This window comes from Haplochromis burtoni, unplaced genomic scaffold (genome assembly GCF_018398535.1).
Source record: "Haplochromis burtoni strain Fernald_Lab_line unplaced genomic scaffold, NCSU_Asbu1 Contig_981, whole genome shotgun sequence".
Taxonomy (NCBI): domain Eukaryota; kingdom Metazoa; phylum Chordata; class Actinopteri; order Cichliformes; family Cichlidae; genus Haplochromis; species Haplochromis burtoni.
In genome coordinates, this window is record NW_024583342.1 from 11330 (window position 1) to 27801 (window position 16472).

Genomic DNA, 16472 nt, shown 5'->3' on the forward strand with positions numbered 1-16472 from the left:
CGAGGGAGGATCTGTATCTGTATCAACACTGAGAACGTTTATTTACAAATGAAGATTGATCCTAACCAAGATCTTCGCTTTTAGCATCTGAATAAGGATGAAGCTGAACGAAACTGCAACTTTCTCATGAAAGTATTAATCAGGTTGTCAATTCATGTGCAAGTAGACTTTGGTTAGGTACATATTTCCCTCGCTACGCTTCATCAGTCAAGGTTTTGTGTTTATCTGTGGATGTAGTCTCATAGTGGAGATTCAATCTGTAAGATCCAGCAATTAATTTTTGTTCTCTGTCGGGACATGAGCCTGAGGCCTCCACGCCGAGCACCGTTTATGCAATCTATGTGACTGCTGCTGTACTGTCAAAGGGACATCATGGGCTTTCTGCTGAGACTACATTTGCAGGGGCTAACAGAGGATGTGGACTTTCTTTAAAAATTATGAAATTGCAGCTTCAACATTTTATGGCCACGAGACGTAACTGATCTTTTTTTTCAGATATTATCACTCTGTTGCTCACTCTGTTGAGACTTCATATTTGAAAATATGAGACCTCATATGTTCAACTAGTGTCCGTACTTCAGGAAGCAGAGGGTAGGTTTTGGCAGAAAGGATTTTACTCCACACTGTGGAAGGAGAGTCAGTCTTACAGCTGTCAGGGGAGGAGGTGGAGGAGGGGCCGATATCAGAACAGGAAGTTGAAACCTTAGTTGCAAAAGAGACAGTGTGACAGCAACTAGTGTCCATATTAAGAACTGTTTACTGCACTCTGACGATTTCAGGCATTACAATATCTAGAAGGGGAAATAAGAACTTTTTCAGTAGAATTCACACACAAACACACACCAGCTAAAAGTTGTATTTCCTCTTTTATTCTGTCGATATATATAATTAATAATACATCTACTAAACATACTACTATGCATGGTCACCCATGGAAAACATTTAACATGGTATAAAATAAAAACTGTTGAGCAGTTCAATTTATTCATTTGTTGTGGTAATATTGGTGATACAAGGTTCAGTTGTGCATGAATGGCATTCAGGTGACAGGACATCTTACTCTAAACATTTAGTGCAATAAACTTGGTTGAGGAGGAAATAATCAAACAATCATGTGTGAGAAACATAAATACTGATAACAGGGCAAATTTACAGGGAAACTAATATGTGGCTGGGTTCTGACAATGGCATACCTAACTATTCAAGGTCTTTCTCTTAAATGATAGAGAAAGAGCAACCGTGATATTCTCTTTTATTATTGAAAGTTGTGGTGCAGTCTTTCTTTGTTAAGTCTCCTGTCATTTCTTTAGTTGGCTTTAGTTTTGCATTTCTACTGTTAAATGAAGATGAATCACTCCAATATGCTTTACATGAATCATCTAAGTTAGTTTCAAATCTCTCTACTTTAAAGGAGCAGGGGATGTTCACACAGGATCCTCTCAAAACATTTATATTCTCTGGCATATTGACGTTGAACTTTCCACACAGTGCACCTGAAACACAACACAATAATAAAAAACAACAATAACAACAAAAACCCAAACAGTTTTATCTCTTCCTTCATATTTATCATGTTACAGCGACTCAGTATTGAATTCAGATACTAATACAAAACACTTTTACTGTTAAATATCTCATCAATAAAAAGCCTTGGTACTTTACTGCACATTCATCTTGAATAGTGATGTCAGATAATTTGATAAGGAAATAATTCAAATTAACAACAGTGTATTATTATTATCATCAACTTAAATCATCTTTATGTAATGCACATGTCAAGTCTCTTTCACTCACCCTGCAGCAGAGAACTAACGAGAAGAAAAGTCAGAGTTGCAGCCATCTTTGTTGCCAGAGAGTGAAGTTTAAGGGAGTCTGAAGCTTACACAGGAAACAGTTTACATGATTATTTGTTAACCATTACCAGGGAAACGCTGTTAAGATCTAAAGTCAAAGTACCATTACTACTGGTAGTTATGGTAATTTTGAAAAATATAGATAAATAAATGTTCAGCCTAAAAAAATTAGACTACATAAAATATTTGAACTTTCTATCATTATTATTGTTATTATTATTTTATAGTATTGTTCTGTTTATTTTTATCCTCCTGCTGCTAAACTAATTTCCCCTTGTGGGACAATAAAGAAATTGAATTTGAATTTGAATTTGAAACATACAGTGTTGATTTCACAAAGGTTAACCATTAAATGACGAAAGAGAAGAAAAAGGAAGGTGTAAGTCTAAAGCAGTTACGCAATTTATTAAAATATTCTTCAACAAGTAAACATAATTTATGTTTCTGATTTCTGATAAAATCTTCTAAAGACAATGAATTCATGTCTTGAAAGTCTCAAAATTTTGAAAAATGAAACCTCTCACATTTCTCCCGGCAAACTTTTTCTTTTTTTCTTTTGATGTATTTTTCTCCAAAGGTCAAAAATTTGACAATTTATCTAAACAGCTGTGAATATAAGATTTACAGAAAATAACACAAGTTGACACAAAGAGGCAGTGTTTTCATCTGTGAGTACTGACTCATTCATTTTCCTTGTCTTATTTAAAAAAAAATATTAACAGTAAAAGCGCTTGAAATATACATATATATATTGTCGCGGTTCGAATTTTGAGGAAGAGACATACGACTGAAAGTCCATAGTGGGTCAACACAAATTATTTTATTAAAACACATATATGTGGTGAAGATAGGCTCTGCAAAAAATCAAGCTCCATCTCCCGCCCGACAATAGGTGGGGTGTAATATTTATACAAGCAATACGCGTCACTGCAGATGCATGTTCCAGTAACTCCAGCGAGGACATATTCTAAAAAAGAACAGTTCCTTCCGATGTTCCTCCACCTAACAGATGCATCCTGTTATTACACTCTTACACTGGACTTATCAGAACTAAACTGTCACGTATGCAGGTACACAGCCTTTGCAATCAGTTCCCTCAGGCAGACTATGTGTCTGTGTTGTGACCTTAGCGCCTGACCCCCCTCTACGTCCTCTGTTACCAGGCAAACTTCAATGCAGGAGGCTGCTGAATGCACACAGGCAATATGTAGTAAATTATACGGTAAACATGTAGGCAACCTTTCAATAGCTGAACTTTGCTCCATTGATCGGCCAGACATCGCGCTGCCCGTAGCTTCAAACCATTAATTAACTTGACCGAGCTTCAACCCTTTAATTATGCAATATGTGTATAACATGATTACAGTTGCACCTGCAATGAAAGATTATGTGCTTATGCTAACACCTGAAATACAGACTTTACTATAACCTCACCAGTTTCAATAAATGTGTCAATAAAATGATAACAATGATAAATCATAAATGATGCAACAATAATAATAAGGATCACGGATGTAAAATAATATTTCATCTCGACACAACATAATACTGGTTAACTTAAACATATTTATATTTAATATTCTGATCTGTATGGTGCAATTATATAATTATTTATTAGTATATATATAGTATATTTTCAGATCGCACTCGGCAAGAACTTTGGCAGCTGTTGTGTTTTTATTCTGTAACTTTGTGAATTTTTCACGATCTTTAGCGAACATACGTTTTGGAGTCCTTACACAGTCAGATATTAATTTTATTAATTTTTTATTAATTTTATAACTTCAAACTTGTGTTTTATTAACCAAATGTTCTTTTTAATTGTGTTAATAAACGACTCGTGCTGAAATGATTCGTAGAGTAGCCAGAAATACGTCGACTGCTCTCGCTGGAGATTTGCTCGTCTTATACTGTCAGTTCTAAATTTTACTGCTACATCATATGTTAACCAGGGCGCGGTCAATGTTATTTAAAGCTTTATTTGTACAACAGCTCTAAGTGTACATCCGGTGCTAAATCCGGCGTCTTCTCCCACTGTCAGTTTATATGTTTAGAGCCTGAAAATGATTGAAACAATGATGAGAGGATGACAGAGCTCATAAAAGCGTTTATTCCACTCAAAAAGAGTGTTTCACTTGTGGCATCATTTAATTCCTCAAAACTTCAGCAGCTTTCTGTTCTGACTCTGAAGTTTTCCTGCAGTAGTATCAGATTCATGTCCTCTGTTTAGAGGGAGCATCCTCAAATGAGGACTCGGCCTTCAAGGGCCCAGAGGTGGACATAGGGAATGAGGAGAATGCCTTGGAATTCCCTGTGTTCTAGCTCCAGCCCATCAGGTGATTCAGCCTACAGGTAATACTCAGGTTTGAGGCATGAGGTTTTTCTGTCTGCCTCACCTCACTTCCCTGAGGTCCAGGCTCCTGCTCCTCAACACCATCCCACACTGACAAAAGCTGAATTCAATTTATTTCTCCAGCTCCATTTTATGCAGTCCTTCATGTATCATTCTTTGGTGGTAACAACACAAGCTGACACTAGGAGGCAGAGTGTTCATATAGTATCACCAAACAGGACACTGGTGATTTTTCTGGTTGATCAATCTGTTACAGAAGGTTATTCACATAAAACCTTTTTTTAAATTCTCTGATATGCATACAAAATAATTAAATGTCTTTGTCATTCACACTTTCATAAAAACAGTCACACACCAACAGCTGCAAATATAGTATCATCCAAAATGCCAACCTGCCTCTGCTTCATCTTTTTGTGACACTTTGGCCTCTTTCCACTTGCACCTACTTGGCTTGACTATAGTCTATTCAGTTATTAAAGTTTTCCATTAGGTAGTATCTGGTATCAGTTCCTTTTTTATTGCCTATTCAGATGGGGATACAAGTGAAAATAATCAAGAAAATGTGACATCAATAGCTTACATGCCACTGATCAGCAAGGGAGTGATGTCAATGGATGAGCTCTTTGGCAAGTGTCAAAGTTGCCATTTTTTAACCCTTTAGCGTTCCGGTCAACCAATTGGTAGAGCACATTTTCAGGCCCTATATCTAACTGAGGCTTTCACTGAAATTGACCTACCTTGTTCAGTCTTTTCTACCAATTAGTTTACATCTGTAATGCCAAAAAAATCCACCAGAAGGCACTGTGAATAAAAACTGTTGGCTCTTCTTATACCTCTCCCAACCAGGAAGTCAGAAACAAAAACAACATATTTTGAGTGTTTCTGATGAAACATAGGTAGGAAGATATAATTTGTTGATGTATGATAGTGTTAGAGGACTTACTAAAAAGATGGATGTCACTTGACAGCATTAAAAACAGTGAAATTAAATGTTGAATAATTTTTTAAAAAAGTGGTCAACCAAACAGTTGATTTGTCCCTTTATAGTGCTAATGCTAACATAACCTAAATGTTATTAAAATTGATTATTTGCCATAAAATCAGACCACTAGACCCATTTTGTTTATCCATTGCTATTGATAAATCACATTAAGTGTTAGCACAGCAAGAATATGCTGAAATAATTTCCTCAGTAAGTCATTTTTGTAACTTTCTGAGTTAATATTAGTAAATATTGTAAAAATCAAGAATAACATGTGGAAATCACAAATATCACAACTGATTACCTTTTAACCAAATTACAGTAGCTGGTAAATTAATATTACTAAGTTTCAAAATTATAATTTCATGTTTAACAAGTCGCTAAACAATTATATGGCTAAAAATCACATGGTCCTGTGGCATGATACTCACTTGGGCGATCGTGGCTCAAGAGTTGGGAGTTCGCCTTGTAATCGGAAGGTTGCCGGTTCGAGCCCCGGCTTGGACAGTCTCGGTCGTTGTGTCCTTGGGCAAGACACTTCACCCGTTGCCTACTGGTGGTGGTCAGACGGCCTGGTGGCGCCAGTGTCCGGCAGCCTCGCCTCTGTCAGTGTGCCCCAGGGTGGCTGTGGTTACAATGTAGCTTGCCATAACCTGTGTGTGAATGGGTGGATAACTGGATGTGTAAAGCGCTTTGGGGTCCTTAAGGACTAAGTAAAGCGCTTTACAAATACGGGCCATTTACCATTTCATGATACCACCCACCTTCAACACACAGTGTGTTTGAGGTCTTGGTTTCACATGAAGCCACAAGGGTTGGCACTCTCCACCAGTATATTGCCAACAAACCAGATGAGTGGGGCTTTAAATTGTTCTGCCAAGCAAGTTGGCATCTGGCATCATCCACGACTGCTGTATCAAGGCGGGGTCTACATTCTTCAATGCTCCCCTGAGTGAAAAGGAACAGAAGCTACCTCTAAGGGGCCAAAGTTGTAAAAAACACTTTGCAAACCCATAAAAGAACCTCAGTTCTTCACAAGTTTCAGCTTGGTCCAGAACTTGCACACCTCCTTGGGTGTCAGGTGCATTGGTACTGTATGACCAAACTGCACTGGTGGAGCTCCCCTGATGGCAGACAAAGACCTGATGAAGAATGGCCAAGGAGCCTGTTATTACAGGTCTGATGAAGGTCGGATTGCAGTGAAATGGTTTGACAAGAAATGTGTCAACCTCTTAAACAATGCCTGTGGGTTCATGCCTCTTTCATCGGTCAAACGGTGGAGCAAAGTGTCCAATGCAAAGATCACCATTCCATGCCCATCACTCATCCCTGTATATAATTAGCAAGTGGGAGGAATTAAACTTTCTGACATGCTATTACACCTGTATAAGACAAGTTATAAGTTACAAGTTAAGGAGATGGCATATTCCACTTTTCTGATACATCCTTGACTTGAACCTGGTCCACAAGAGGGACTGTGCTCTACTGGACCAGAAACCAATGGCTCTCAAAAGGGTTCCACCTGGCTGTGTTTGAACCAAGTTAACAGTTAAACAAAACTGATGTTGCACAGTAGCTTTCAATCAGAAGTGGCCTGAATGTGAGTATTTTGTGCTGTAGCACATTTTTCACATTTGCAGATGAAAAAACTATGTATTTTGTTGTTTGATATAATACTTTCCTTTGATGGAATGAAAACAGCAATGTTCACTGGCATGCTACTAGAAATAAACTGTATCCAATGCCCTGGATAGATTTTATTATTAATTTAATTATAATTTGGCCCTTTATTTGATTTTTTTCAACTGTATTATCTAATGTACTTGTATTTGCTTGACATTTCATACTTTTACCATAAAGGGACATTTCAACCGTTTGGTACAGATCAATATTTTAAAAACTACAGGTTCTATTGAAAAAAAAATTGATTGTGGTTATTACTCACCCAAATCAATAAGAAATGTAAACAAAAAAAACTTTCCATTGCTTTTTTCTTGGTGAGGACCTCAAAGGGTTAAGCCAATAGTTTTTTCAATTTGAGAGACTTCATATTTGAAAATATAAGACCTCATATGTTCAACCAGTGCCCATACTTCAGGAAGCAGAGGGTAGGTTTTGGCAGAAAGGATTTTACTCCACACTGTGGAAAGAGAGTCAGTCTTACAGCTGTCAGGGGAGGAGGTGGAGGTGGGGCAGATATCAGAGCAGGAAGTTGAAACCTTAGTTGCTGTTCTCTGGTACTGGACAAGACGGACTGACTGAAATTTGTACATCTTTGGGTGAATCTAAAAATCAGTACAATGATAATTTGTTAAATGTAATATTATGTAAATCACACATCACAGCTCCTTTTGCATTTTAACGGAACTATTAATAGATCATCCTATTACAGACCAGAAAGCCAAATGTCAAAAGTAAAACATTTCTGCAATTCTACTTTCTTGTTCGACCTTTAGAGTGGATCTGAAAGCTCTGACAAGCTCATGTGTTAATTTAGAAATATGATAATGTGAGAAAATGTTATCATAGGATGCAAATGAAAAACAACTGTCCAACATGACTCACTAAATGTAGTTTTGTTTTATTGTCAGTTTTGAAGACATCCTAAAGCTAAAAAGCAGAGCTAACAAAAAAGACTGAAATCATTAAATAATCATTAAATTCAAACTTTAAAAGCTTTCATTATATTTTATAAAACTCAGACATTGTTATGGCATACTGATAAAATAACTGTAACTGACTAATCATTTTGTGTAATTTAATCCAAGTCAAGAAAAGTAAATCATTACGATTTCAGTTTAGAAGAGAAAAAATAAACTCACATGAAATATCAGGAGTTAAACTTGTATGATTTTCTGTAGCTCTTTGATTCACAGATATTTAGATGAATTGTCATATTTTTGACGTTTGTAGAAAAATGAATCCAAAGAAAATTAAAAACTTTATGAGACTATTAAGACATGAATTCACTGTCTTTAGTAGAATTTTTCAGAAATCAGAAACATAAATTATGTTTAATTGTTGAAGAATATTTTTAATAAATTGTATAACTGCTTTAGACTTACACCTTCCTCTTTCTTCTCTTTCATCATTTAATGATTAAACTTTGTGAAATCAACACTGTATGTATATTTAAACTCTAATCTTTGTAAGGCTGAACATTTATGTATCTATATTTTTCAAAGTGACAATAACTAACAGTAGTAATTTGGACCTTACATGACATCTTAACAGCTTTTCCTTGGTTAACAAATAATCATGTAAACTGTTTCCTGTGTAAACTTCAGATTCCCTTAAACTTCACTCTCTTGCAACAAAGATGGCTGCAACTCTGACTTTTCTTCTCGTTAGTTCTCTGCTGCAGGGTGAGTGAAAGAAACTCAAAATCTACTTTGCGTAAACATGATTAAAGTTGATAATAATAATACACTATTGTTAATTTTAATCATTTACTTAAATTATCTGACATCAGTATTCAAGATGAATGTGCAGTAAAGTACCAAGGCTTTTTATTGATGAGATATTTAACAGTAAAAGTGTTTTGTATTAGCATCTGAATTCAATACTGAGTCGTTGTAACATGATAAATATGAAGGAAGAGATAAAACTGTTTGGGTTTTTGTTGTTATTGTTGTTGTTTTTTATCGTGTTGTGTTTCAGGTGCGCTGTGTGGAACGTTCAACATTAAAATGCCACAGAAGATAAATGTTTTGAGAGGATCCTGTGTGAACATCCCCTGCTCCTTCGATGTAGAGACAAGATTTGAAAATAACTTAGATGATTCATGTAAAGCATATTGGAGTGATTCATCTTCATTTACCACTGAAAATGCAAAACTAAAGCCAACTAAAGAAATGACAGGAGACTTAACAAAGAAAGACTGCACCACAACTGTCAATAATACACGTCTCCTTCAAAGTGCTAAATACTATTTCAGACTGGAGTGTGATAATGCACTGAAATACAGGTTTGCCCAAGCTGGTGTAGATATTTCACTCATAGGTAAGATATTTTGTTTTCATCCATTTACTGACAATTCATGAATAAATTACACTTGTGGAACTGCTTTGAGCTTGCTCTGAATTCACTGGATTTTACTCAGCATATAAAAACTGAAACTGCTGCTCATTGACTGACCAGAATGTCTTCCCACCAGCTGCTCCTCCCTCACCGACTCTGACTCCATCCACACTGAAAGTGAAGGAGGGAGCCTCAGTGAGTCTGACGTGCTCTGCTCCAGCTCCAGTGTTGGTCTCATCCTCCAGCTCTGACATGGAGCCCTAACCTGGGTCAGAGTCAGGAGACACTGCAGGAGAATCAGGACAAAACTAAAGTCAGGACCTCTGTTATGAATTTCACTGCTTCTCACCTCCATCATGGAAATAAAATCTCCTGCACTGCTGTCTACAAGAAACAAGATGGTAGCCCTGATGTCACTGCTGAAGCAAGTTTAACTCCTGATATTTCATGTGAGTTTATTTTTTCTCTTCTAAGCTGAAATTACAATAATATACTTTCTTGACTTGGTTTAAATTAGACATAAAATGGTAGTAAATTACAGTGATGTTATGAGTATGCCATAACAACGTCTTTGGGTTTTATAAAATATAATGAAGACTTTAAAAGTTTGAATTTAATTTCATACTTTAATTTCATACATGCAGACTTTACACTGATGTGTGATCGTCTTAACGATGTACGTTTTTCTTTTGTTAGCTTTGTATTTTACTTTAGGATGTCTTCAAAACTAACAACACAAAACCACATTTAGTGAGTCATGTTGTAGTGTGGTTATTTTAAATATAAGGCAAGGCAAGGCAAGTTTATTTGTATAGCACAATTCAACAACAAGGTGATTCAAAGTGCTTTACAGAGACATTAGAAACAAGAACAAATAAAAAGCATGATTTAAAATTGATTAAAACAAGCAAATAAACTAACTAACTAATTAACAAACAAACAAACAAACAAACAAAACAGTATATAAAATCAAAACAGATAAAATCAGAACAGTAGATAAAATCAGTAGTTAAATGTAAGTTTTGAAATTTAAGCTTAAAAGTGTGGATTTGGTGCTTTATTCAAATGCAGCTGAGAACAGGTGAGTCTTCAACCTGGATTTAAATAAACTGAGTGTTTCAGCTGATCTGAGGCTTTCTGGGAGTTTGTTCCAGATATAAGGAGCATAAAAGCTGAATGCAGCTTCTCCGTGTCTGGTTCTGACTCTGGGAACTGATAAAAGACCGGATCCAGATGACCTGAGGGATCTGGAAGGTTCATACTGGGTCAGGAGGTCATTGATGTATTTTGGTCCTAAACCATTCAGAGCTTTATAGACCAGCATCAGAACTTTAAAGTCTATCCTCTGACGGACAGGCAGCCAGTGTAAAGACCTCAGAGCTGGACTGATGTGGTCCACTTTTTTGGTCTTAGTGAGGACTCGAGCAGCAGAGTTCTGAATGAGCTGTAGTTGTCTGACTGATTTTTTAGGTAGACCTGTAAAGATGCTGTTACAGTAATCAAGCCTACTAAAGATGAATGCATGGACTAGTTTTTCCAGGTCCTGTTGAGACATCAGATCTTTTATCCTTGAAATATTCTTGAGGTGATAGTAAGCTGACTTTGTTATTGTCTTAATGTGTTTTTCTAAGTTTAGGTCTGCATCCATCACTACACCCAAATTTCTCGCCTGGTTTGTGGTTTTTAGATGTATAGATTGAAGTTCTCTGGTGACCTGTAATCGTTTTTCTTTGGCGCCAAAGACTATTACCTCAGTTTTGTTTTTGTTTAGCTGGAGAAAATTGTGGCACAACCAGTCATTGATTTCCTCAATGCATTTACCAAGAGCCTGCACAGGGCCTCGGTCTCCTGGTGACATTGTGATATATATTTGTGTGTCATCTGCATAGCTGTGATAGTTTATTTTGTTGTTGTTTATAATCTGTGCCAGTGGGAGCATGTAGCTTCTGGCAGGTAGCTCCATGCCCTCCTGGGTTTTAAATGCACCTTAGAACACACATGCATCAACATTACAATGAGCGGGTGGAGGGAGGTTTGGAGTCTTCTCTCACCCCTGTTCTCTGCGACCTGCTGGAGCAGGGGGGCTAGGAGGAGGAGTTGGCCGTCCGACTGCGGTCTGGAGTGTGGAGCCTTCCTGCTGCTGCGGAGTCGGGGCGGTCTGCCTCCCCCCACCGCAGGGAAAAGGGAAACACCACCTGGGTCTGGGTGCAGTTCCCCCCTCCAGGGGCGGGGGCACCTAGACCCGGTTTGTAGAGTACGCTTGGGGAGTGTGATCGTGTGTACAACGTCTCTTTATGTCTGTCTCCACGTTGGTTGAGTGTGGAGTAAGTGCATATGAGAGCATGAAGGTGGGAATGGATGTTTGTATCTGTGTGTGCCTGTATGTCTGTGTCTATATGTCAGGTTGGGTGTCAGGCGCCACCTCTCTGGGGACATCTCAGGCCCTCCAAGGTTTGGAGGCCTATCTCCCCCTACCACCACTTCCCCTGCCAGTGGCGGACCCCCTCAGACATTGGTGCGTTGGTGGTTCTTTGTGTCCGGGGATGGGCGTCCAGGTACACACCAGCTCACTCCTTGGCGGCCGCTTATCGGGGCCTGGAGCCTGGGGCTCGCTCGGGCCACTTCGGAGGTGGGGTGCCCCCGGCCTCTCGGCCTGGGGCTCGGTCACTCAGGCGCAGCTGGCTGCTGGCGGAGCTCACGGGCGCGTCACTGCAACTCCCCCTGGCTTCTGCTCCGCGGCTGCTGAGTGAGCCCTCATCTGGGACTCTCCTCAGCTCTTTCCGGGACAGTGGCGCAGCTGCCCCTCTGTTGGTCTTCCTTGGTCTCTTGTGTTCTGGGGGCCTCTGGATGTCTGGAGTTTTGATCTCCTCCACACCTGCTTCACGCCCTGGAGGACGGGGCTGTGGCCCCCCCACACCCTCTAGCAGATTATTACATGAAGGAACCTTTTAAAAAACAAAAAAACAAGCGCGTCCATGCTCACAGGTGTACACACGGGTGATCACACCCACAAACTACACCCTTTTTGGCTCCTACCTCAAAGCACACTGTGTTCTGTTGATCTTATGTGCTGCACAATAATGTTTAATATTTAGTATTTACTGTCATATTCCCATATATCATTGTGATGTTGTTTATTCTATTACTCTTGTTCTCTTCTGCTTGCTTTCTTTTTTCTTTCTCAGCAGGTGATCCAGGTGATTGATATATGCATTTTTTTTTCTCTGCCCGTTCTGTTGGTTTTTGTCTTTTGCCCTTCTCCCCCGTCCCTCTTCTCAGCTGTTTCTCTTTCCCTCTTTCTTTCTCCCCTTCTTTCCCCCAGTCAAGTCTGTCCCGTATTCAGTAAGTGAAAATAAAATAAACAATAAAAGGTGAATCAAATGGACCATTACGGCAAGGCTGGGATGGTCAGTTTGGTAAAGTAAAAAAATATATATATATATATAATCTGTGCCAGTGGGAGCATGTAGATGTTAAACAGAAGGGGTCCCAAGATGGAACCTTGGGGAACTCCACATGTGATACTTGTCTGCTCAGATGTGAAGTTACCTATTGATACAAAGTATTTCCTGTTTTCTAAGTATGTTTTGAACCAGTTTAGTACAGTTCCTGAAAGACCTGCCCAGTTCTCCAGTCGTTTGAGTAATATGTTGTGGTCAACTGTATCAAATGCTGCACTGAGATCCAGTAAAACTAGGACTGACATTTTTCCACTGTCTGTATTCAGACATATGTCATTAAACACTTTGGTCAGAGCGGTTTCAGTGCTGTGGTTCTGTCTAAAACCTGACTGGAAGGCATCGTAGCAGTTATTCTGTTTTAAGAAGTAATTGAGCTGTTGAGAAACTGCTTTTTCAATGATCTTACTTAAAAATGGGAGATTTGAGATCGGCCTGTAGTTGTTCATTTGTGTCTTGTCAAGATTGTCCTTTTTCAGTATAGGTTTGATTACAGCAGTTTTTAGTGATTCTGGAAACACACCTGATAATAAAGAAAAGTTGACGATCTGTAACAGGTCTGACTCTAAAGTCTTTGAGACCTTTTTGAAAAAACTTGTTGGCAGGACATCTAAACAGCAGGAGGAGGAGTTCAGTTGACCTAAGATGTCCTCCAGGTCTTTGCTGTTAATAGGTTGAAACTGTTTCATGGTGTTTAAACAGTTTTTTGGTGGACACAGTACATATCCTGGATCTGCTGTTGATGTACCAATTGCTTGTCTAATTTTTTGGATTTTTTCTGTGAAGAATTTGGCAAAGTCATTGCAGGCCATGGTCGAATGAAGTTCAGCTGCCACTGGCACAGGAGGGTTTGTTAGCCTGTCAACTGTAGAAATCCAGCAGAAAATGCTTCCTAAAGCTTTGATACTGACTATAATCCTGTTTGTTGATAATGTAAATTTATATTAAACTTAACAGGTTATAGTGTTTTTCTTTGGGGGTTTTTTTTTTGATAATATGTTCATTTTGCATTCGATGTGAAAAAGCTGGGGCAGGGACATGATTATCAGTAGGTCACATAAGCTTTTAACAGCACTGTTTAGAAAATAGAGACATTAGTGATCTACACGGCTGCTCTTTTCTACATTTAAGAGAAAGACCTTGAATAGTTAGGATGCCTTGTCAGACCAGCCACATATTAGTTTCCTGTAAATTTGCCCTGTTATCAGTATTTATGTTTCTCACACATGATTGTTTGATTATTTCCTCCTCAACCAAGTTTATTGCACTAAATGTTTAGAGCACTGGTTCCCAAACCTTTTTGGTTAGGCCCTCCCTTCGTCTTATAAGAAAATCTTCACCACCCCCCGCACAAACACATCCTCCAACTACACCACACACACCCATATTTTGTTTCAACCTCCATTGCAGTTTATTTCACACCTCAAAACCTTTCTAAACAATTAAACAAATAAACAAACTGCAATAAATTACAGGTTGCAATAAAATAAACCACTAAACAAACCATCTTTATGGTGTAATTATTTTATGTATAGTTGGGTTTCTTTTGTTTGTTAGTTTTAGTGTGTAAGTTTCACACAATACAGATACAAACTTTATAAAATTTATATATATCTTTTCCATATGGGAATGTTTAGAGTAAGATATCCTGTCACCTGAATGCCATTCATGCACAACTGAACCTTGTATCACCAATATTACCACAACAAATGAATAAATTGAACTACTCAACAGTTTTTATTTTATACCATGTTAAATGTTTTCCATGGGTGACCATGCATAGTAGTATGTTTAGTAGATGTATTATTAATTATATATATCGACAGAATAAAAGAGGAAATACAACTTTTAGCTGGTGTGTGTTTGTGTGTGAATTCTACTGAAAAAGTTCTTATTTCCCCTTCTAGATATTGTAATGCCTGAAATCGTCAGAGTGCAGTAAACAGTTCTTAATATGGACACTGTTAGGTATTTTAGTACCATGGTAGCATTTACTGGATATTGTTTTATAGTGACATTATGCAGGAAAACTCTGTCATTCAATAAGGCCCCTTTGTTTCAGTTATTTTTCTCTTTGACCCAAGAATTGATGTGTGAGAATCACAGGCTGGTACAAGGTTGAAATACCACAGAGATCACTCCCTCAGCTACATTAGTTTCTTAATCTCTTAGGAGACGCCTGTTGAAGGCCAAATGGTTTGTTTCAGATTTCACTAATGTAAGAACTCTTTATTTCGTGCCTTGAAAATATGTCGCTGAGATAATCACAATTGTATCTGAACTGATACACTACACAAAGGATGCTTCTTCACCCAAGGGCAGGAAGACGCTCCCTTATCTTGGTCTGTACTGGTTTAAACTGATAATCTGCTGTCTCATGAATTTTACCCTCTATATAAACTGTTGTACTTGTGAATAAAGTTGAGTCACTTTGGGAAGACAATCTGAAGCAGTCTCTGTTTTCTTGTTCTCCCAAGCTGCTCCCGAGCTCGTACTAACACGCTGAATGGCATGCTTGAATGTTACTTGAGAATATATTTGACTGTGTTACAGACTAAGGGACATCTCTGCTGATAGGTGAAGGTACAATCTCTGCTGATAGACGTCCACGCCTCGGAGGAAGCCGATCCACGGATTAGGCCCTGGAAGCCGTTTCCTTCAATTTTGGTGTCAGAGGTGGGATCCTGACGAAGGTAGGCACGTGTCTTTTTATTTTATAAGACTGTGTTATGCCTTTCTCAGTGATCCACATAGAAACGGGATACGCTGACGAGGCCTTCTTCAGTGGCCCACATAGTAACAAGTGGGATACACTGAGGAGCCTTCTTTAGTGGCCCACATAGAAACACAGGAAGTTGCCTGTTGTTTTGTAAATTAAAGCAGAAAGGACACAGGAAGTTGCCTGCTGTCATAAACTAAGAAGTTGCTCACCAGCAGAAAGGACACAGGAAGTTGCCTGGGGTCATAAAACGAGAAGTTGCTCGTTAAAAAGTGAGAAGTTGCTCACTAAAAAGATAAAATTGCTAGCAAAAAATCAAGTAACCTCAGGTGTGCCACAGCAAAAAAAAACTAACTTAAATCCTTCAAGCGTCTAAACCCCTCTGGAAATCACTGACCATGGGTCAGAATAATTCAAAGACCTTAGACGGGTCCGATAAAAAATCCTACAGCCTTTGTTTCTGCATTACAGAGAAGTACCAGATACCACCACTTGGGTGGGCCTGACTATAGATATATATTATGTCAACGAATCCCAGGTGTGACTGAATCTCAGCTTATTGAAGAAGTAGAGGAACTAGACCCTAAAAATGACCAAGCAGCCAACACCACCTCGTTTTTGTGGATAAACGATGATAAAATCACAGCCTTTTTTCAAAATCTAAAGAAATTTCTGCTCACAATGTCTAGAGATAAAATTGATTTAAATGCAGTAACCATGTGCAAGCAAAAGCCAGATGAATCCATTCTAGTTTTTATGAAACGTTTCACGCACTGCTGGACTAATGAGGCATGCATGCCTGAAGGAGGAAATGATCAGATTTTCATAACAACATTCTTAAACAATATTCATCCAGAATGTTCACAACTATTGAAGCTGACTGCCACTGATAATCTCTATGACATGAAAATAAAGAACTTTATCACACTTGTCAAAACAAAAGCTGGTGCAGATCTTTTTCCCAACAGCACGAAGGCTAAAAGTGTTAAAATGATGTTGAATTTTGATGTTGAAGGCTCAGAGGAAAGTGAAAAAATGATGTATGCAGGGGCCCCGCCCCCTCAGCAAGCGCAGCAGATCTCTCTCT

The 16472-nt window shown here is 38.5% G+C and overlaps 1 protein-coding gene and 1 long non-coding RNA gene across 4 annotated transcripts in view; one reads left to right on the forward strand and one right to left on the reverse strand.

Moving 5' to 3' along the window:
• Window positions 1–16472, reverse strand: part of LOC121812957 (sialic acid-binding Ig-like lectin 14) — a 32665-nt gene that overhangs the window by 4168 nt on the left and 12025 nt on the right. For 2 of the 3 annotated variants that reach the window (XM_042216243.1, XM_042216246.1), the window contains exons 2-3: window positions 1795–1872; window positions 1255–1493 (exon numbers count right to left, since the gene is read on the reverse strand). The exons of the other annotated variant lie outside the window; for it this stretch is intronic. In XM_042216243.1, coding sequence (XP_042072177.1) covers window positions 1255–1493; window positions 1795–1840 — 285 coding nt within the window. In that variant the 5' untranslated portion in view covers window positions 1841–1872. The remainder of the gene's footprint in view (window positions 1–1254; window positions 1494–1794; window positions 1873–16472) is intronic. 3 annotated transcript variants of the gene reach the window in all.
• On the forward strand, window positions 8136–16327 carry LOC121812958. Its single transcript, XR_006053432.1, has 4 exons — window positions 8136–8553; window positions 8849–9190; window positions 9345–9657; window positions 15220–16327. It is a non-coding gene; the product is annotated as an uncharacterized LOC121812958 (long non-coding RNA).